The 22263-nt window shown below is 49.1% G+C and overlaps 1 protein-coding gene across 3 annotated transcripts in view; it reads left to right on the plus strand.

The window, feature by feature from the left end:
• The window catches only part of Tei (irregular chiasm C-roughest protein teiresias), a 283055-nt gene that overhangs the window by 132025 nt on the left and 128767 nt on the right, over window positions 1-22263 (plus strand). For all 3 annotated transcript variants that reach the window (XM_076812332.1, XM_076812333.1, XM_076812331.1), the window contains 2 exons: window positions 17684-18017; window positions 18497-18732. In XM_076812332.1, coding sequence (XP_076668447.1) covers window positions 17684-18017; window positions 18497-18732 — 570 coding nt within the window. The remainder of the gene's footprint in view (window positions 1-17683; window positions 18018-18496; window positions 18733-22263) is intronic.

The raw sequence follows: 22263 nt of genomic DNA on the forward strand, positions 1-22263 counted from the left end.
ATTAATTCCACTTTATAATAGCAGTGGAATTGTATTTCACAGAAACGTTCCTCGAGGTGTATTAATATAATAATAATACGTCTTTATTACACCAACAAAATTCTGTTACACTGCGTTCCACATTAGAGCGACCTCGTTTCGCGCAGGAATACACTGTTGATTGGTAGTAAACCGGCAGGGAAAGTGCTTCGACCAATCGCGAAAGTGCTACGACCAATCGCGAAAGTGCTACGACCAATCGCGTGTGTCAGATCCGTGGGAGCTGCGCAGATCGGTCGCAAATCGGTCGGGGCTTTGGTACGCTCTTATATGGAACGCAGTGTAGATGAATACATTTTTTTTCCTTTCATTTTGTGGCGCAATGGGCGAGAGCCAGGAAAACGCTGTTTTAAAATCCTACCCTATTACTCTTCTAAATAACTTACAAATAACTTACAAATACCATACAAATTCGTATTCATTATGTACAACGAAGCTGCTTGCCTGAAATTTGTTTTCGAGCTGATAGACCTAACGTTCTCAGGCAATGAATTATAATAATGCGTGGCGAATGTAAATGCACCCCGGAAGTCTATTTGCCAGTTTAGTGGCTTGTCTTGTGATAGATGATTGGGTCTGATGCATTTGCAGATTTGTGGCTAGCAATTCTCTAAGGTACACTGGGATGCCGTCTTCCAGTAGTTTGTGTGTGGTGCAACAAATGCGAAGTATCCCCTGCTGTCTCGTGTACAAATTCGTCGAATGCTAATTACATTTGCTGCGCCAGAAAGATCTCCTCCTCTTCCATCCTACAAAAGCTTGTTAAACATTCTAGGATGAATCCTCGACATACAGCATCCTCTCGCTTTCAATCGCAACCCCCGCCGAAAACCGTTCGATTTTACACAGACCACGTACACAACTCGCAAATCCCCTAACGCGATAAATGCGTGGCCGCGTTACCGGCCTATTTACATATTTATATTTTTCGCGAGCACGTAACTGCCGCCCGCCGCGTATTTGTTTAATAAATACATTTCCGATCGGCGGAGCGCCGTTGCACTCGCCGATATTCAAATTTCACCGTGGCTGGTGGGCGCGAGCGGCCGCGGCAGTATCGCGGGCGGAAGCGTTCGGGGAATTTCGACGTATCGATGGAACGGTGAAAAATCGTTTCTCCGGCGCGCGCGTTTTTCAGCCGGTTACGGGGCGGCCGATGGACCGTGCGGGCACGCGGAATCGCGGGAACAAACCGATCGGCCCTTATGAACCCGATTTCTATTTACCAGCCGCGACGGGGATTAACGCGCGGCGATTTATCGGCGAGAATCACGCTTGATACGATTTTACAGCGCGATGATCGGCTCGGCTGGATACTTACGAGCGCACCGTAATCCGTGCTCGCTCGTTCGGCCCTCTCTTTCGTCCCCGACCACGCACCGTCCACGATACACTACGAAATGAAATGAAATGAACGACGCGAAACGGAGCTAGCGGGGAGCTCGGGATATTTAGTGTTTTCCGATACACAGACGGCGATCCCGCCCGCCCAGCCTCTCGAGCACTCTGCTGTTATTGCTGTCGGGGCAGAACTCCGGCTGGCTTTTGTTTCCCCTCTTAAAAACGGGTAGTACAACGTGGCCGGTGATTTTCGTTCGACGCCGCGTCTCGATGCCGGTTACGATTCCACCCCGTCCCCTCTCACGGTTTGGTAATAATGTTTATTACACGTTCAACAGCCCCGGCGCTACGTCCCGGTCGTTTGCTTAATTTTTCTAACGGCCCTGCAGATACAGAGGCGAGTTTACTCGGTTACTGGCCGCTGTATCGAGGGCCGCGATACGAATCGCGCGTACCTATCTTCCGGCGTTACAGCTTTTCGGAGTCACCATGGGGCTTGTGATTTTTATTCTGTTTTCTTTTTTTTTTTCGGGAACCGAATCGGGGACTATTTACGCACGTCGGTGCAAGCTATTGACGTTTTCGGTCGATATTTTGACAAACAGTGGCTTGTCTGGTTGGCGCTCGGCCCCTGGGATATTGTCAGGCTTTGGAGCGCGATAGGGGAGTTTTGATATCCGGCGTGTCACGTATCTGGAGTCGCAAGTACGAGAGACTAGCGCGTGGGGTGGGGAGTTTATTATTCGGGGTGACGGGGAGATTTCCGCGCTAATATTTCTTGGGGCTAGTGGAAGCTGCGCGTTACGGTATGGTAAATGTTGAAGGGAGGGATATTTTTCAAGCATTATGAAATTTCAAGCTGCACACGCACCCCCCTCCGCGGCGGGCGTGAAAAATATCGTACAAGTTAGAAAATCGAGGGGCCACGAGCCACCTTCCCGTGCAGTTTTATCTCTCGACTCTTCCTCAACCATCCGACAATTTAGTGAGCTCCTCGCTTCTCTACGTGACGAAGGTAACAAGGGGCAAATCGCTTTGTCAACGCACCCTCCTCCACGCGACCCTCGGCGAACACCATAATTCACTTGACGTTATGCGATTCGTCGTGTTCGAAGCCGATAACTTTATTTCAAAAAAAAAAAAAAAAAACAGAAATGAGATAGAAGGAGAAAGCAAAGTTGAGGCGAAAGCTCGTCTCATCGCACTGTGGTTTTTGAATAATGGATGCACCGAGGGGTTTTTGAATTTCATCACTGCGCCGGACGTAGAGCTGTCGGAAAACCACAGCGAGAAAAGCATCCTAAGGATGGTGCGTAATAAAAATGCTTAATAAACGAAGGAAGGAAGATTTAGAGGCACTAGGTCCCAAAACTCCCATGATTCGCGGTCGGCCACCGCAAAAATAAAGTTGCTGCGCGTGTTACGACCCCAAGTAGCCATTCAGATTTATGACGCGGAAGGGATGAAGGGATACTGCGAGGTTTTCAGCACGGAATCACAGTAGCCATCACGTGTCGCGAATCTGGGACAGCCATGGCAGTAGCCTAGATAGGAGTTTGACCTTCGTGCACCCTATCGAGGATTCCACCAGGACATGTCACCTTGGACCTCAAGAAAATTCTCATCCCACCGCCTTGGAGCAGTCGGTGTCTATTAGGGTGCCTCTTATTTTCGACTAGAACATAAAAGATGTTCCTTGTCTGGAACTACAACTTTTGTTTAACATATTTTTTTATGTAATCAATAACTTGAAAGAAATTATATAAAATCGACTTTGTGAGGACCAGGGCACCTTTTCCCGTTATCTGATCGGGCTCAAACTTAATACAATTTTTTTTTTATTATTTGGAACTACTCTGGGGGTTGCCACGAAGAAAATCTTGAAAAAAATTTCACCAAGAGTAAATAAGAGCCACCCTGGTGTCTGCAGTTGATACATGGAGGCATTCAAAAAAAATTCACACTACTTCTGCTTTGGCTTAGCAAATGTATGAACCAATGGCGGATTTAAGGAAAAAGGCCCAGGTGGCAAACGTTCTGGGACACCCTGTCTATATAAGAGAATTACAAACAAATTTACGCGCGTGTGGTATGCAAATTGTAGGATATAACAAAAATATACCTAAGTAGTGTTTGGATAAAATCATAATATTTTTGGAAAATGTGTAGGGGCCCAGAGGGTGATCGCTCATCGGCCGCCCGTTAAATCCGCCACTAAGTAGTATGACTCCTTCAGTCTCACATTTTTCTCATAGGTACTTAGGACTGATCTACCTATTTAGCAAGTAGTTTTCATCGCTTCCGTCAAAATCACCATAATGCGTGGCACATTGAAATTCATTCATCGACTGTAACATCGTACTAATGAACGCCCCCTTGCATTCACCTGGCATAGACACAGCAGAAATACACGACGAGCGTACGTGCCTCTGAAACGACCTGCAGCTTCACCCCTTTCAGAAGGAATTACCGAAAAAGAAGCCTAGTCGGCTGGCAGCCGCGAACTTTCGCAGACTGGCGTTTTCAATTACCCTGGAATAAAGTTCTGCAACGGGAATGGAATGCGTTGCCGACGTATCGTGCGGCGCTGAGAGAATTAAGTTGTTCGCGAGCTGGCAACGCTCACGGGAACGTACCGTGCATATTACGCGAGAAAGTGAGCGTCGTTGGAAATTGATGCGCGTCACGCAGCGCGATCGCGTGTCAAAGTTCAGCGAGAGGTGACGTTAAACGGAGTAATATTCCTATCAGCGCCTGTTGTTTTCTACTTCGTTAGATATCGATTTCGACGAGTTCCCCCGCGGTGCCCTTGTTCCTCGAAATAAGAATCTTGTCGTTACGGTGTAGAAGATTTCACGCCAACAGTCAAGGCGAAGGAACAGAATCGCAGCGGCTGAAACTTTTCATTTCGATTCATGATAAAATTGTTTATCAATTTATTCCCTCCAAGTCCTGAATTCACTGCCTCTACTGTGGAATGAAATATTAAGTGTTCCTTTTTTATACTAGCGAGTATAATCCTAGTTTTCAAGGAACAGTTTCAATTGCTCTTTCTGGAAATTATCTCCCCAGTGGGAATTAGTTTGAAAGTCAGAGTGCAGTAGTAGATTAAAGAGTCACTATCAGGCAAGCGCGCAATAGAAAACTGGTGCATTAATTCGAATTTACAACGCTGTTCTGTTATAAAGCGATTGTCATCGTTGCACTATACGCTTAATTCCCTCAGCAACATGATCCTCTCAAAGGCTTTTAGATGATGCAGCCGGGGTACATCGTCATGTACGTCGTTCCACGTTTGTGTGTATCGATAGAGCCATTTTAGGGAATTAACTGGCCGAGGCAAACTGTTCTCCCGTGGTTATAAGAATTTCCCTGATAATTAGTTTCGACCTATCCACCTGTCCATCTGGGACGTTGATTTACGGGAAGTTAGTCTGAAATTCTGAACCTTCTAGGAGCGAACCTTCTAAATCATTATCGAGCCTGCTGGGATGATTTTTGGCGTTTAATCCATCGCCGCGAGACAACGCTAGAGCACCATTCGTTGTCTGGGAAGTTTTCGAGCTGCTCGCCAATTATGTTTCACCCTGTTACATGTTCCACCCCGCCAGTGTTGTTTCATTTTTACATTAGTTGGTCAGGCCCCTGTCAGTGGTGAGGTTAATTGCAAAAGCCGTTTCACAGATACCATCCAGGGGAAAAGTTTGCGAAGAATTAGCCGCGCACCTTCATCATTTCCAGGTTCAATCTTTGCCTACTCGTTACCAATCTTCCGTTCCTCTCCTTCTTCCTGCCAGCATTCCATCTTCGGTACTCGCGACAGCTAACGCGGAAAAATCCTCGTAAAGTTCATAGAATATCGTTGCTGGAAGAAAAACATATAAAAACGCGCGCGCTGCATGCTGCCGGAGCGCGTTCGACGGTGGGGTATCCACCGTTCGGATTTGTCGGTTCGTAAACTTTTATCTCCCCTGTTTTATCATCCCTTTCGTCACGCGTTCGCGCGACGTAACCCTTGCAACTTCGACAAGTGTTATACATCCTTCTCTTTAACGACCTTTATCTGGTGGCTGCTCCTTGATATTTCTGTCGATCGCCCGAGCTCGCAGGGGTATAAATTTTACTCGCGAACTTCTGCACGACCGGCCCAGCGACCGGAAAGCTTTCAGGGGCGGAGATCACCGTCGATTTTCCATAGTTTTTAGCGCAGCGAAACGGTTTGGTCCACTCCGAGCGACGGGCGCCCTTCCTCCCCGCGGCTGTTCCCGTGTTACATTCATAAAATCCGACGGTGGATAACGCCGCCGGCGATAGCGCTTGGAATAATCGCGTAATGGACGTGTCAAGGGCTTAAAAATGTCCGGCACGATTTACTGCGATCCCGGTGGCCATGGCAGCGTCGAAACGTGTGCAGGAATTTTATCTCCCGAAATCAGGCGTGTAACTGCCATAAAATCTCGATTTAAAGAGCGCGGGAAACGGTTATCGTCGGCCACTCCCCTGCCAACATTTCTTCTTTTTTTTTTATAATCAATTATCACGACGGGATCCTCGTGAAACCGACGCGCGTTGATAAACGTCACGCGATATTTTCGCGTCTCGCTGATCCTCCGACCCGTTGGCCCTCGAGCTGGCAAATCCTCGATCCGACCAAGCTTTCCTTTCGTACGCAAATTCGTTCGACGCGGCTGTTGTCCCACTTCACTCGATCGTTCCCGGTACCCGGAAAATTTCAGGAAAATATCCCGGTACGGTGGTTGGCACGATTCTTACAGGAGCATCTTCCCGTGGCGAAACTTTCTCTAGAATTCTATACAGACTGTTACGCGCATTGCCGATTGGTCGTGCGCCGAATTAAAAAGAAGGTAGAAGCAGATCGTTGGACAACGAGATTTTCTGCTACGCTTCTCCCCCTCCCCCACGATTAAGGGATGCGCTCGCTTGACAAATAACTGTCGAAAGGAACTTGGCGCTCGTCCATGCCGTTCTAACGACTCGGGGCTCGCGCGACTTCGTCTCGTTATTTCTTGGCGCTTCAGTTTTCCCCGGCTCTCGAACCCGTGGATACAAAGCCGCTCGAGGCGGCTTCTATCCTTTTTTCCGGCTTGTTATTCCGATTGGTAACGAGCCGGAATTCGCCGGTGGCCCGCCTATGGCCGCCTGACAGCGCGAAACGAAATCGTCCCCGCGTCTCGCGAAATCAAGTTTCCAGGAAGACGACAAGGCCGGGGCCAACAAAGGCAACTTGGGAAACATTCCGCCCGGGGTTCGGCCGGGGGATTGACGCGTAGCGCCCGGCCCCGGCGTTATTCCGCATTCGAGAGGCGACAGGGAGGCCAAGTTTCCTGGCTGGTCTCATTTCCGTCGGCGCTGTCGATCCGTCAGCGTTCCGTTGATCGCGAAATAATCGCTCGCGAGTGTAACAGCCGCCCGTCGAGCTTCGCGCCCGGCTCTGTTGGTAATTTGCTTCTGTCGCCGCGCCGGGAGGACGACGGGGATATTCTTTATCCCGTCCCTTTTACGACGCGCGAGCCTGGATATTACTCTCTCCTCGCGCCGCGAAGGGTCTATCGACGATCTACCCGTTCGTTCGCGGCGCTTCCTTCTCCCCGTCGCGGCGGGTCGTTCGTCCGGGCAATTCCCACGGCGCAGCTAAATGTGTAAGCGATAAAAGTATCTCTGCCGCGGCGAGCGCGTCGTTTTATGTACTTTCTGCATTTCCTTAAGGCCTCGCCGGATGCCCGTAAATTCCCAGCTGCTTCTTCTCTTCTTTCTTTTTTTTCTACCGGTGTAAAAGTGCACCGCTGGGAAGGCGTTGCAGTTCTCGGGCCACTGTCACTCTATCATCGCGCGATTTCTGCGTTTACGAGGGCCGGGGCCTCGCGCGATACCTTCGGTATCGATCGTTCCGTTGATCAGTACTAAAAAGGGTGGTAGCTTCGTCAGAGTACGTATTACCGCGGTAACAGACCCGTTAAGGAACCCTCCGCTTTGTAAGCTCGAGGGTATAGGACTCTGAATTCTAACAGATGTCCTCAGGTAGCGCAGAGCCGTCGCCGAGGCGTTGAAAGCCAAAAGTTGCCCAGGCCACGCCCCCATTCGTTTAATCGCTAGCGAAATAAATTCGCCCAGCGACCGCAACTGGCACTGTTCCGTCGCGTCGCACTACTTGACAGCAAATGGCACTAATTTTATCCGCGCGACCGCAAACGCCGCGACCGCAACTGCTCCGATTTAGCCCCCTCCCACGGCCGCCGCGAATATCGCGGTGGAGTGTGCACAGAGCGTTCAAAAGGTGGTGCAACACCGGTCGGCGCGCGATGACCTGTTCGAAAGAGACGCGCACCGAATAAGGCAATACTCGGCCGGCGTTCTGCGCTGGCGTGCCACGGTAGGCGCTAAATCAGGTGCGAAATTTCCCGTTCGGACATCGGAGACGATGATCGATTTTCATGGCGGCCGATTTGTACCGGGGGCGCGCGACCTGGCCCTCGCCACGATAACAATTATCGCTAAGTGGCGAACGATGAGCGGGTCGAGCGGGAATACGAAACATGGCCCTGCTACGGCCGCTATTAGTGCCTCATTAATAACGTCAGTCGGTCGTGGTACCGGTGATTTAGTGGATCGAACCCAGGGCCCTGCGGAGTTAGGCCTGCCGTCGAAAGACCGAATAACGACCGACGACGTCAATCCACCTACCCTCCCCCGCGCCCCCGTTCCGTTCTTTCCTGCCGCTGGCTCGCGAAATCGCTGTTAACGAAGACGTCGAGGATCTTCGAGGAACGAAACGTCGCCTGGAGACTACTCGCCTAGGGAAGGACGCGCGGAATTACGTCCTCTTTTATTCGCCGGCGAGCTACAATCGACGGTAATAGCGAGGAGTGTCTGTTATTAAGCGGCAGCAGGCGGGATTCTTGGGCGGCGGGTGGCAGCCGGTGCTCGACGCGATCTTAAGTGGAAAGCAATGCTCCCATTATGCGGTGGCTGAGCTTTAATTAATCTTTCACTGGCATCGGAACTCCCTCGCTAAACGAGGGCATCTGAGACCCTTTGTAAATAAATGAAACTGGTCGCGCTAAAACGCTCGTCCAGGAACACACTGCGATCTAGCTGGGCTCCGGCAACCCCTGCGGGAACCTACCCACGGAGGTAAATCTATTAGCCGTATAGAGCGCAGGGGAACGAGAGGAGTCTGTTGTATTTGAATAGCAATTTTTCTCTTTCGGGGAACAGCGAGGCAACTTCTTTGTCACTCTGATGCGAATTTAAGGGTGCCGATGTGGAGGATGTTCAGTGCGCTGGGAATGTCAGTATCGTTTCTGTAATTCTACCTCAAGTGGTAGATATATGGGTGTACAATTGTTACTCAGATCCGGTCTGTTGGCTCGCTTTTTTAACCGCGGACGCAAAAAGGAGTAAGAAAGTTATGAAGATACGTACTTACGAGTAAACGTAGTCGACGCATTCTTGAATATTATAAGAACTCGAAATGAAGATTGTAAAGTAGCTGAGTTTCAATCGTAGAAGTTCGTTACTATATGAGTTCAGAAAACTGAGTACCTATAATATTTTGGGATTATACTACTTATAGCACAGAAATAAATAATATGATATAGGGTAAACTGCACTAATGCTGGCACTGCAGTAATCATTGGCACTCCTGATTAAAAAGCTAAATATTAAGCAGTACTAGTTTAGAAAGTACTTCTTTATAATTTCTTATTTTTCTTTCACTGCAACACTGTAAAGCCCAGTAGTTGAAGCACACACTTTTACATCTGACAACACCACAAAGTGGGGCAAAGCGCTGAGTTTTAGGCGTTTTCTTAAAATTTTGATAAGGAGTAGGTAAGTATATTTTGTCGCTTTATAACTAAGTAATAGATTGAAATACAGATTTACTAAGTGCCGTAGGTATTTAATAGTGAATGAAATAGTCTGTTTAAGCACTTTACACTTCGTTTTTAACTACATATGTTTTTCTATACCACCTCAAATTTTAGGGTGCCAATCATTGTACACTTTACCCTAATAAGTTATTCCATACTTTTCCAATTTCTGTAACTTACTTTTTCAGTTAATAAACCGTTCTTTTTGTGATTTTGTGTTCTCTAAATTTCTAATTTTTATACAATTTTAATTACCCAGCCTCAGGTCAATTTGCCTTCTCCTTCGGCGCAACGGGAGCTTGTTATTTTTGCCGATGCTATATAGTTCCCTACTTTAGCTCGCAAGCTACTCCCTCGCCCCCCAATTATGTCAGATTGACAGAGCTTCGGGCTGCTTTGAAACAGGAACGACCGATTTCTTCAAATCCCACTCGTTCGCGTTCGATACTTACTTAATAACTTACAAGTAGCGAAATCTCGTATAATAGTCGGTACCCAGTCGCAGAAAGTCGAGGGCGATGCTCGAGGAGACACCAATTTCGATTCCTATATGCGAGACGTCCTCGATAGCAGTCTGACACAGGTGTCCAGATGTTTCCTCCCGACAAGAGCAAGTTCTGCCTCCGTCGACTCGCGGCAGCGTCCCCCGGTTTGCCACAATCGCATCGGTTATGCAAAACGGTCGATGCACGGCGATAACAATTAGAGATAGAAGTGCATCGGTTTCGCTTACGTAGCGAGGCAACTTCTTCCACGACCCATGGAAGCGGCGGATGGTGATTTCCGGCTTGGCATCGGCCACCGGACTCGGCACATTCGACATCCGGGTTCCGACTCTTGGCGGAGCTTCAGAAAACTTGCGCGACCCCCGCGGGTGCCCCTCGAAAAGTGTATCAATCACTCAATATCTGCGGCTCGAACAGGCGGGCCTCTGCGCGGTAGCAGTTTGTTTGAGCAGAGATTTTCCTGCGGCCATGTGATCGTGGCACACAGCCAGGCTGGAATTACCGGCATAACTTCCCGGTAGAGACAGAAAAGCCTCGTAAAGATTGTCAAACATTTTTTAAATATAAATGAACCGTTCGCCAGCGAGCTGGCCCTTTCGCTGTGGTCGATCCCAAACGAAAGGAGTCGCTGCCGCGTAAACTCGGCGAACTAATGGAATTCCGTTTGCGCATTGTCGGGCCCCAATGAATTCGCGACGCTGTGCAATCACTCGCGGTGTAATTTGTCTCGCGTTTAAATGAAAGAAGTTGGCGCTGTCTTTTTCCCCCTTTCCGGACGTCGGTCGAACTTTATTCCAGCTTTCGCGTCAATGAGTTTGACTCACAATTTGCAAAGTCTTATCCTGTGGCGTCGTTTCCACCACCCCTAGCCTATGCCCAAGGACCCCATGTAACGTTCTGCCGAGTCTAATCCACTTCCAAGAGCTGGCTTGAAATTCCACGAAAGCTGCAGACATTACGTTCTCGAGACCTTTACCAGAACCCTCTAACAGAAAATTATAATCCCACGGACCCTCCAGTCCTGAAATTTTCATCTGAAACCAGCTGACCAGCCGATCGATCCATCTTCCCTGACAGTATCCGCGCACCGTTAATCCATACCGTCAAAAGGATCGTCCATCGTGCTATCGACCCATCCAACGAAGTCATCGAGCGTGTTTACCGCCGTCAGCCCTCCAATCAGCGTGCGAGCCACTCTCTGCAAGTACCACAGAAGCGGCACTCGATAATAGTGGAGGGTCGGCCGCGAGTTCCTACCATTGTCGTACTCATTTTTACGACAGAGAAGTGGGTGCCGTCTGGCCACAAGGGTTCTCCAATTTATTTTGCATAGCCCATCCAGCCGGCCGGCACACTCCTTTTGCGCGTCAGCAGACGGTGCCCCTGGCCCTGCTCGGCGCTGGGACAACGTAACACCTCGTAATCGTCAGGATCATGGCCGCGCGCGGATCACACGCATTACTGCGTTGCCACGGAATTAATCAAGCCTATCTATATTAGAAGGCATGCCCTGCGGTCAGATTAGAATCCCGAGCAATCCGCCAGACCTGCACGTTAATGGAACTACGACCGACGAAGGGCTTCGCTCCGCCCGGCGCCCGTACATAATATCCGCCCCCCCCCCCCTCCCCCACGTTCCGCGTCAAAGAAAGATCCACCCTTTCGAGACCGCCATCGGGCACGATAAGAATCCACTCCGCATGAAAATTGTAATTTTCGAGCGCTAGGGGGTGGATTTTAAGCGGATTAAAGAGTGGCCCGCCGCACCGCGTTCTCGCATAGCTTTTGGGGATTTTCAGCTAGGCAAAGGATGCTGTTTGTGGGCTCTTCTTCTTCTATTTTCTGCGGGGGTAGGAGATTGTATCGATCACCGGAGCATTGGGAGGGTTGATTTATCTCTGTTTTTGTTAAATAATTGATGGGATTTTTTTGGTTAGTGATGGATGCATGGGAAGGGCTGTTGTTCTCTTTATTGGAAACATCTTTCGAGCTGGGTTTTTGTGTCTATTTTTTTTTCGATATAATTCCGCGGGTCCCTCTCGTTGCGAAAATACCTGTTTTAATTAAATGTTTGCGTGGCGGATTAAAGCGGCGCTGGTTTATAATAGCATTCATTTCTCGCAAAACAGTTTTTACTTTTATAGGACACGAGTAATTCTCCCGTTTCATTTGATACGTCATTACGTTCTCTGCTCGCTTTGCTTATGAATGGCCGTGACGCGGGGTGCAAATGTTTTAAACGATATAAATTTCGCTGCGCGTAGACGTCAATTACTATATTCCGGGGCCGATTAAAAACGAGCCGCGGAGGGAATAAAAGTATCGGGTACAACTGTAGGATTAATTTAATATTGACGTTGCATGCCACTTTAAACGTTCTTTTATTTACATATTTTTGGAGTTAAAACGCGACGATATTTCGATCATTTCAAACGCTCCATCATGCGATCCGCATCGCGGAATAAAAGGCGGGGTTTGATAACGTTCGCGCAACAATCGAGCTTTTGCAGTTTTTATTTGGTATCGATGGTCGCCGGGGCAAATGTATTTATTCCGGCGCAAGTGGCTCGTTTGCTTGCCCATGTCCAGCACTTCTGGCAGTGAATAAGCAAAACGGGTGGCCGTCGTCGCGGGGCAAAAAAACAAAATGCTTACGATTACAGCGGGGCTCGATGAGCAATAAGAGAGCAGGGGAAGTTCATAACGTATTGATAGCGCTTAAAAACAAATGGATCCTCCACGGTCCCCGGTGTTTACGATCGCCTGCCGCATAACAGTTATCGTTCGATCGATCCTAACGATTTCTAGTTACCTGCACCTGATTCCGCTTGTTTGGCGAGTGAAGCCGATCAGATGTTAGCAGTTATCTTCTGTTTTATGTATACACCGGCATCCTTACGAGTGGACGGTTTAATGTTTCAGTGAAAGAGGATAAAAGGAAACGAAGTGCAGCGCAACTCAAGCCTTTTATTCCGCTAACCGTATCCGGGATACGTGTGTACACACAAACAAGTCTCTGTGCATCAGCTATTCCATTACCTACGTTAAAATCATTAACATTTCCAAGTCTCGCCGACGTCTCTCCTAATATATTTCAGATCGTGGGTTTGTCAGTTGGAGTTGCGGGGCCCTCGGTGGGGTGACGCGAACGCTGCTCGGCTCCGCCTGTAACGTAGCAGTGTGGCTGTTGTTTATTCTGAACGTAATAGTTGTGTGCGTTACGAAGTTATGCGTAGACCGATACGAGATGAAGCTATCGAGAAAGAATCAATTTTCTGACCAATAAAGCTCCTGAATTTTTTCGGAGCTAGCGCACACCTATTCTGATGCGTGTATATCTACGCTGACAGCTCGGTTTGGCCTACACGCTATAAGCTTGGCACTATCCCCCCCCACTTCTGGCGCACTCTTGTTCTGCGAAGGTGAGAGCGAGATGGAACGAGAGCGAGTGAGAAAACGTTGAGAAAAGGAGCACCGAGGCAGGCAAACTGTGTGGTGGGAGAATATCCCTCAGGAAACTCACCGGCCAATATATCTGGCTTCGATCTTAGTATTCTACCCTGCTGCTAATCGACCCTCTCACCTGGTACCTCTCGTCTTACCCATTATCAACAAGTAATCGTCGAATCGACCGGCAACGCGGCAAGTGGAAAGAATATTTCGTGCGATCCGCCAGCGGGGTAGAAATCTGGCGTTGTTCTACGTCATACTCTCGGTACTTGCTCACCGAGTCGAATTAACGAAAGCGCCGTAGTGATTGGAATTATCAGGCCAAGGACCGGAATGAATACCAGGGTCCGTAACTGTTTCCGTAGCAGAGGGTATTACAGAGGGCTTAGTACGGGATGACACCGAGGATAGGAGTAAAGGGTGAAGAGAGATTAGAGGATCGAAACGAAGGGAACCGAGGGATTGTAGAGATAGAAGGAGGTGCGGACTGAGCGAGAATCACTCCGTTTGCCATCAAAGACGTTCGTGCTGCGAATTCCACGAAAGATAAATTCCCTCGGCGATATACATCCATACCACTGAATTCTTTCCACCTCCTCCCCCCCTCTCTCTCTCTCTCTCTGGCTTCTCTCCTTTTTTCCTTTCCGCTCCCGTAGACGTGCTCCAGAGACGTGGTCCATGATCTTTACCGCTTTATATACACAAAGCTGACGTTGCACTGTGTCCTTTTCCCGTTCGTCTCCATCCCCCCGATACCTTTCTTCCCTGCTAGATTCGTACCCACTTTCCTGCACGCCAGTTCTAAGATTCTCCCGGTGACGTGTCGCGAATTTTTCGACTCCAAAGTATTGAATTTAGGACCTGCGATGTTGTTTATAAATATTACACCCACTCTGCGTGGAATACTTGTGAAGAACATTGCAGATTTTACCCCTTAAGAATAATAAGCAGTGACTATGAATACCGGCCTAGATCCCCGTAGGTAAAGCTATATTTCCTTTCCAACGACTTTCGTTACTGTTTAAGTGCAATTCAACCAGAACGTCCCCGTGTAAGTACACCTCCTCGGCGTTTCCCGGGGACGGTCCAACAAATTCGAGCGGATATATTCGCCCGTGAACCAGTATCCTTAACCGGGCTTTCTTTACGGACGCCATTAAACCTTGAAATAAGTAGCGATTAATACCACGGCGAATCGGGATCCTATAGCCCGTGGGGAACGGCGGGCGACAGGGGAGGGGCGAGGAAGAAGTTGCGCCGAAGTTCCGGCAGTATCACATGCGTTTCGTGAGACAAAGTTTCCTCCCCAGTAACTCGTGGAGCGTTCGACAAATCCAGCATTCCGGGGGATTAAAGACGAAGTCGAGTTTCCCTGATTCCTCCTCGCAAATTACCGGAATTCCCCGGGCGAAGTCGCATATTTCACGTTTGATGCGCCGCGAACAAAGGAGATCGGGAAGCAAGAGGGGGGGGGGAAGGATTTCGGTTCTTTGACCGGGGTGGGGAATAGGGGTTAGAATCCTGGCGTCGAGGGCCGACGAATCGTGTCCTCGAAGATGTCAACCGGAGTGGAGGAGTTTCGCGAAGGAAAAGGAGTTTATCCAGTGACACGAGGTGACAAATCCTCTTAACCGCTTTACAACCTCGTATTCTCGCGACTCGCGTGCATACGTATGCGCGAACGGCGCTGCACAAAGGCGTCGCGTAGCGCGCCCCTCCTCGCCAGTTCCCATCTTTCGTCGTTCTCCTCGCCCCCGTTGACGGCGGAGTCCGTGGCTTATCGCGTAGTTGCGTAACGAGCGACAAAGAGACACGCGGCTGGATGCGTCCGCGACAATGTCCCCACCCCCGCCGTCTTTATGATTTCACGGCGCGAAACTGTTACGGCTCATTGTAAGCTGCCTTCCCCCTCCCGTTTCAACGCTAACAACGTTTTTCTTAAGGCTTTTACGAGGCTGTAAATGTCGCTTACGGGGCCGCATTCGTCAGGATACTCGGCAGAAGTAGGGTACTGTAACTGGGTTGCAGCGGGCTTGATTAATGAAGGATGCGAGCACGGCGTGGTCGGTTTACCGGTGTCGGTTGTTACGACCCGGAGTTCTCGCCGGGGTAGCAGCCTCCACGATCTCTCCTTTATCTCTGTCAATTTTTACGACTTGGAACTTATCGATTTCGGCCACCGTGACCCCGAAATTTACCGGTCCCAGCTCCCCGGCCTGGAAACCTATCGATACCGGTCCCTTAAACGACCCGGAGTTTATTGGCGCGGGGTCTTTTAAATCGAAATCTATCAGTATCGGTTCTCACGACCCGCAGGTTATCCCCGCCGATTCTTACGGTTCGAGCTTTATCGAGATTGATCCCTCCGGCAGAAGATTTCGTCGCGCCCGTGCTCCGAGATTCATACACTCCAATCGAGCCGTAGAATCTAACAAGCTCCGGGTCGTGCGACGTCAGGCGTTGTATCCTACATTTCCATAAACGGCAGGGCTTTCCTCGATTAACCTGGCCGTTTATTAACGTATCAATCTACGCAGAGCGACCGGCAGATTCGAGCCGACTTGGTAACTAAATTCGCCATTGTGACGAAGACAGGCGTGTCATGTTCCTCGATTTCATAAAGTCCGATCGGATCGGACCCCATCGTGTCGCGGGGCGCTACCAGCGACAAGCGCGCTTTCGCTTTCTATGATAGCGACGTGCTCAGATACAGATCGCGGTCTGTTGACATCCATTGATCATGACATGAATAATGAATGGATACACCGGCTGAATAATGCATGCATCAACGTCGAACAACATCTACTCGGTGCCTGTGTATAACTAGTTGGGTACACCACGGGGGGGGGGAAGAGGGAGGAGCGTTGATGAACACGGGTCGTTCGAGGGTGGACGATATCGCGATCGTGTTACAAATTTCCAGCGAACTCTTCTCTAGCCACGCGCTGCTCGTTTCGCGGGCCCTTTTGGCCGCCGGTGCGCTAATTACACCTCACCATACCAGACAACGGGGCTTCACTGTTTCAGCGATGGGCGCGACATTCATCGCCGATCGCGGATGTCGCGAGTTGTGTCGCGTGATCGTTACACGCTCTATGAAATGGCGCACGGCATGAAAGCACATTCGCGGGGCAACTGCGTGATTAAATGTCCCGTGTTCGTTAAGCAACAGTGTCTGCTGAATGAGAAGCAATAGACTTGACAAGCTGATTCCAATCGTCCTTTGATATGGAGGTAACGAACTTTCAGGCGGGTCGCGCTCGTGAATTTCAGTGTTAGCGTCATTTGTTGAACGGTAAACATCACCTTCTTCCACGGTTTACCGAGGTCACGATAAGAGGATGGGCAGAGTCGAGTCGACAGGGTGCTTTAGTTACGTCGGGTAGTTGTAGCTATTTGCGGTCCATCGAAGTCATAATTAGTTTTCCTCGCGCAGCCTCGGTCGACCGAACCTGATAGACAGTTTTCGGGAAAATCGACCGAGCGCCGGGAACACCATTTAGTCGAGAAGTGCTGTTGCCTCTGCGGAACGCTATTCATCTTACAAATTTCATCGTCGTTTATTCTACATTAATTTATTCACAGCATTAGTCGAAGAATCTAACCGATCGAAGTACTAAGAAATATTATTCATCCAGAAATTCCATGAAGCTATTTGTTGAATACACGAATATTCGACGTTTTTGCCGAATCGTAAGCGTACTCTCTTTAATAACACGAGAACTTATATCGCGTTTCTGTGCAGGTAATTAATGACTCTGTACATGTGAATTAAGTAACTAACGGTATATTTAAATGGTATAATGAAATTAGTGTTAATACAGAGCAGTGGTCGATTCAGCTGTTGCCAGCTTGACTATTTTCTTCGATCTGACATTTTGCTTTCGCTGAGGCCTTACGAAGCCTTCAAACCCTTGCAGGGGTGTGTCTAAGCAAAAGATGATAAATATCATATTGGTTGAAGATGGTAGAGAAAACGGAAAGGGAAAGTACTCTTTAAGAAACCGATCGGACGGCGCGACACCGTTTGTTTATTGTCGTCCAGATAGCTTTCGACTCGGCCCAACGGTCCCTATTTTATGGAGACTGTTGTAAATAATCGGGTCCTAAGCGTTAGGCCCGGAGAGGCAAACCAAGTGCCAGCCACGTGCGGTTTGACGAAGCTTGAAGCTCGATAATAAACTGTTCACGCTCAACACTATTTCTCTGGATGAAACACTCGGTAGTTTCATTTGACCTATCGAAAATGAAAGTCAGAATCTCTATTTGTACATTTAAATGTATTCCAAGCAACGTGTCTTCAATTATTTACCATTTTCTAACTTTATTAACTACCAAAGCCCGGTTTGCCTCCGATATCCTTCGGTCGAGGGTGTACCTTTATCTAGGCCTTAAGTTTGAAATTTGAATGCGGAAGGGACGGTGAAAACTAATTGTGTCCGGTTTTGTTTACAGGGTCCGTGAACGAGGCCGGTGTTTTCACCCTTCGCGGTAGACAGGAGGGTGGCCGACGCGGCAGAAGAACAACGACAAGCACGACGAGCACCACGACGTCCAGCTCGACGGTGATTTCTCTGTCGGGCGAGGTGGCGCAGCCCGCGGCCCTTTTAGCCCCCGTAGAGGACTTATGGTCTACCAGTTCCTCCGCTACAACTAACGTCCCGGTCTCCTTAGATACAGATGGCACGTTGCCAGTCATCCTGGAGCTGGTGGTGAAACCTCACAGCAAGGTCATACTACCATGCGAGCTGGAAGGGAACTATTCGAGGCTGCTGTTGCCCGGGGCCAGGTAATTTCGGCTTCTTTATTGACAAATGGAATGTGCATGAACGGATACAAGGAGATCCATTACGATTTCGCTGCCTTTCTGTCGCTTCTAGAGAGTCAGTAAAATGTTCCTCCTTTCTTCGTTTATATAAGCGAGGAATTTTATATGAGTGTCGAGGGGAATTATTTCCAGGCAAGGTAGAAGTAATTTAAACTTAAAAAATTTAAAAATTCCATTCCACCCCGATAACTCTGCGCGTGGCCTCTGTTTTCGTAAAAGCTTGTATCTGCGTATGTTCTACGGGAAACAACGTTTCTAAATTAACTTTTAATTACGTCGCAGAACCTTTGTAACTGGAAAGGATAGTACATACCGAGATTATCGTTGGTTGCCTCCTCCCCCCCCCCCAGAGAAAATTAACACTGTCGGGCATCATTAGCAGGCGCGGACGTATCGCCGGTCCAAATTAATTCCCTAATTGGCATGAATTGTCTTGTTAGGAGCTATAGAATACGGCCAGCAACATGGTTGCACAAGGGAAGTCCGGTGGATATGATTACAATCAACACGAAAACGGAGATGAGCGGAACTGGGCACAGATATATCGGCGATTCCATCACGGCGGCGCTGCATATAGACAACGTTAGATTGGAAGACGACGGTCTATGGGGTTGCACGTTGGACGACGACCAGGGGAAACTCCGTGCCGGAAAGCCTGTCAAGCTCGTCGTCCTCGGTGAGTCATTGATCTCGCGATCAATTGCCTATTAGCAGTTAATAATTTCATAGTAGAACTCGGAGCGTTTCGTTCGCATGAAATACGGACTATTACGGCGGGAGGAGCCACAGTGCGCTTAAAGTATCCAACTTATCACTACTCTCTAGCGTAAAGGTACGTATACGCGACGACACTTTTGTGTGTAGATCAAGTGACTTTTGTGTCTAGCTAGAGCTAGTTGCAGTATCGTCAGTCTAGCTTTAGCTGCAACTCCCGCGACGATAGGTCAAATTCAGTGTCGCGAACTGCGCTAGGCAGTTTCCAATCTTTCAGAATTTTTTTTTCAGTGTCGTATACACTTGATCTAGACACAAAAGTGTCGTCGTGTAGATGTACCTTAACCCTCAACACAACTAGCTTTACATATACAGCATATAATGTGAATTCTAATGAATTGGAATAAGGGGTGAGAAATAGTGGCTCAGGATATAATCTCGGGGTGAGTCAAGTTGAAGGGATAAAAATATTTTTAATGCAAATTCAATAAAATTCGTTAGGTGATTATCAAAATTTATTTAAAGAATAAAATCCAGTTTACTTATTTCTTTTACAAAGCCTCTTCTTTAGGGGGTGCCAGGGCGTCTTGGCTCCCCACTCTGGGTGCGCCACTGGTGAGAAATGTGCCCATCGAAAACAAAGTATTCCAACCGTTTCGAGGGTCGAAACCCATAAAATTCGGCGAGGCACTGCGGGGGGTTGTCCTCGCCACGAGGTACCAAACCGCACACAGGCTTTGACAGGCGTCGCTGGAGAATCACCCTGTATTGGTAAACAGGATGACTCGGAGGGTTGAGCTGTATGTTTATTTAGCTAATCACACAATCTTTACGACTGCGGAGTGGGCTAAGCTAAGCACAGAAGTTGGCGAAGAAAGCCACAATGGCACTTTCGACCCCTCCGCATGCGTCATTCGTGCGCGCTCAGTCTGCTCAGCGTATACGCATTCAGGTCTGGACCCGGCTTCACGTAGACCAATTCGTGAAATAGAGTCTACAAAAATGAGGCTCCTTTAACGTGCACCTTAGCAATACGTACCGGAATTCGCCACAGTGTCGCGACAGTGCGCCAGTGCCCTCCCCGAATTCCAAGTAATGCAAAGATTTTATGCATATTAATCCGCGTCACTTGGGGCGGCACGAGAGCATCGCGGTCGCATGAATATGCATCTGCCGTAAATATTTTGTGCTCCCCTTTTTTTTCTCTCTCTCTCTCCCGTCCTCCCAACGTTGACGGACACGTCAGCCGCCGCGGTTTTCTGGCCGCGCACTTGTCCTCCGCGGCGAGAACGTACGCGTACACGTCGAAACAATGCCATAGCGGGGTGAAACAATCGTCCGCGTGACGCACTCCAGCCCTCTCCGCTCGAATCACGCTCTAAATGAACCCGCGCCCGCCCCTCTTCCTCTTCCGCGGACCACTTTTGTTTTTAATATCCCGCGTTGCTCGCGCGAAGGACAGGCCTCCTTTTATTTCCGCTCCGCGCACACGCGCTAGACGCGCCCGCCTGCGCTCTTCACCGACCGGCCCCCCGCGAAAAACCCTTTTATTTGTCATCCAGATTCCAGCGGCTCATCTGCCGCCGCGTGCACGGCATTTCATTTCGCGAGTGTCTCTTTGAAGATTGAAGGGACCGTGTCGCATTGAAACTATCCGTCAAACTATTCGGGCTAACTGGAACGTTGTAACAACCCTCGCTGGGATTATTCTCCGTAACTAGTATCTGCAAGGGGGGTGAGAAGGTTCTCGATAGCAGGTCCACGAGAAATTCATAATCATCGTTCTTTGGAGCCTCCACTGATTCATCCTTTATGTACCCTCTTGATAGAGCGTTGGGAAATGGTGGGCAGGGAGCGTTAGAGGCGCTAACGTCGTTTCTGCGTCTGATGGGGATAGATTTGCTTAGCGCCCTCGGGGTTCCACGCTGGCGAGTCCGCGGCCGAGAAAAAGTTAAGAGTAATGCGCGTTTTATGCGGCTGCCCAGCCAAATTCCTCGTATTTCAGTCGACAAATAGACAGAGAGTAGGCGAGGATTCTCGCGAGTTCCGAACGGTGGATCGAACGGTGCGCCGCGTCCGTTGGCATTCAGCAAATTCGTTTAACCCCGCTCGATAACACTCCCTTGTTTTCGCATTCTTCGCGGCGATTAAGTGGCCGAATGGCGAGGAAACGAACGTTTCTCACCATGCAACTCCTTACGTCCGCATTGCTCTACTCCGCTTGTCACCGTTCTCTTTTTCACGCGTTTTATATACCTCCTCTCTCTCTCTCTCTCTCTCTTTATACCTCAGCCCCTCTTTCGCCGCCCCCTCTGGAAATTCAATTTACTGGCTTGTTCTTCTACCAGGACAGTGGTAGAAGAAGAGGGTACACGCGTGCGGTTGCCGTGTTGCGGGAACGTCTGATCGTGACAACGGGCAGACTATTGCCGCTTAACGGTACTTGTTCCAATCGCAATCTTTCGATCCCCTTGACTTTCCTTTTAACTTGGCCGCTCGACCCATCGGCCCGTCCCTCTCTGTTGCCCCAAACCCCCGGCGCTCTTCCATCCACCGGTCCATAAGGCTGACGAGACTGGTATAAGGTACAGAGAGAAATCTTGTTGTCCGCCGTGAACAGGGGGCATTCCACTGTCTGACCAATATCGAGGCTTTCTCCTTTATCGGGCCAGACTGCCGCGATACGGCTCGCTCGCCCCCGCCTCGCTCAAACTCCATCGTCGAAACCACGCCAACGAAATTCGTGGCATTCCGTTTTCCTTCTCTCCTTTTCCACCCCCCCGTTGCCCCGCCCACCCTCTGCTCCATCGCGCGCAATATTGTCTCTCGATAGCATTCGATTTTCTAAGGTTTTGCATGATAATAGCCTGATTCATGTAGACATCAACGGGATCGTTCTTTATAAGTTTCGAGTCTTTTTCTTTTCCCCGTTTTTCCCTCGTCTCATTCCGAGGCTTCTTTGTAGAATGTCGCGAGCGGAACTGGGGGCAGTAAAACGTCGATCGAGTGGATGACGTTGCACTCTCAAAGGTGGAATTATACGGACGACGCGACTGAAATGTCGCTTCTCCCGACCGTGCTTCAAAGAGACGCAGCTTTGTTTAAATACAGCATACATCGCGCTGTAAATGTCGTTAGATGCGAGCGATGGAAGTCGTTCAGAAAACTCTTATGTCCCCATCAGTCCGAGGCTTGGCATTAAATAAATTTCTCTTAAAAATATCTTTGTCCGTTCAACTCGGCTCCGTCCAAGGGTAAATCCTGAGTGCGCCACTCGTTCCACGTGATTCCTCAGGACGCAATAGCGTTAGTTACTTAGTAACGTGGGCTTCGTTACGTCGCAACCTATCCGCACGAAAGCACATTAGAATAAAGTAGCAGTGCGCTGGAAGAGGTTCGGCGCAAATTACTGCGCTAAACCTTAATCCCGAACTCATATTTCAGGGGATTATAAACTACGGAGCCTCTTCTTCGCGCTATCTCCACCGAGACG

This window comes from Andrena cerasifolii, chromosome 5, assembly GCF_050908995.1.
Source record: "Andrena cerasifolii isolate SP2316 chromosome 5, iyAndCera1_principal, whole genome shotgun sequence".
Taxonomy (NCBI): Eukaryota; Metazoa; Arthropoda; class Insecta; order Hymenoptera; family Andrenidae; genus Andrena; species Andrena cerasifolii.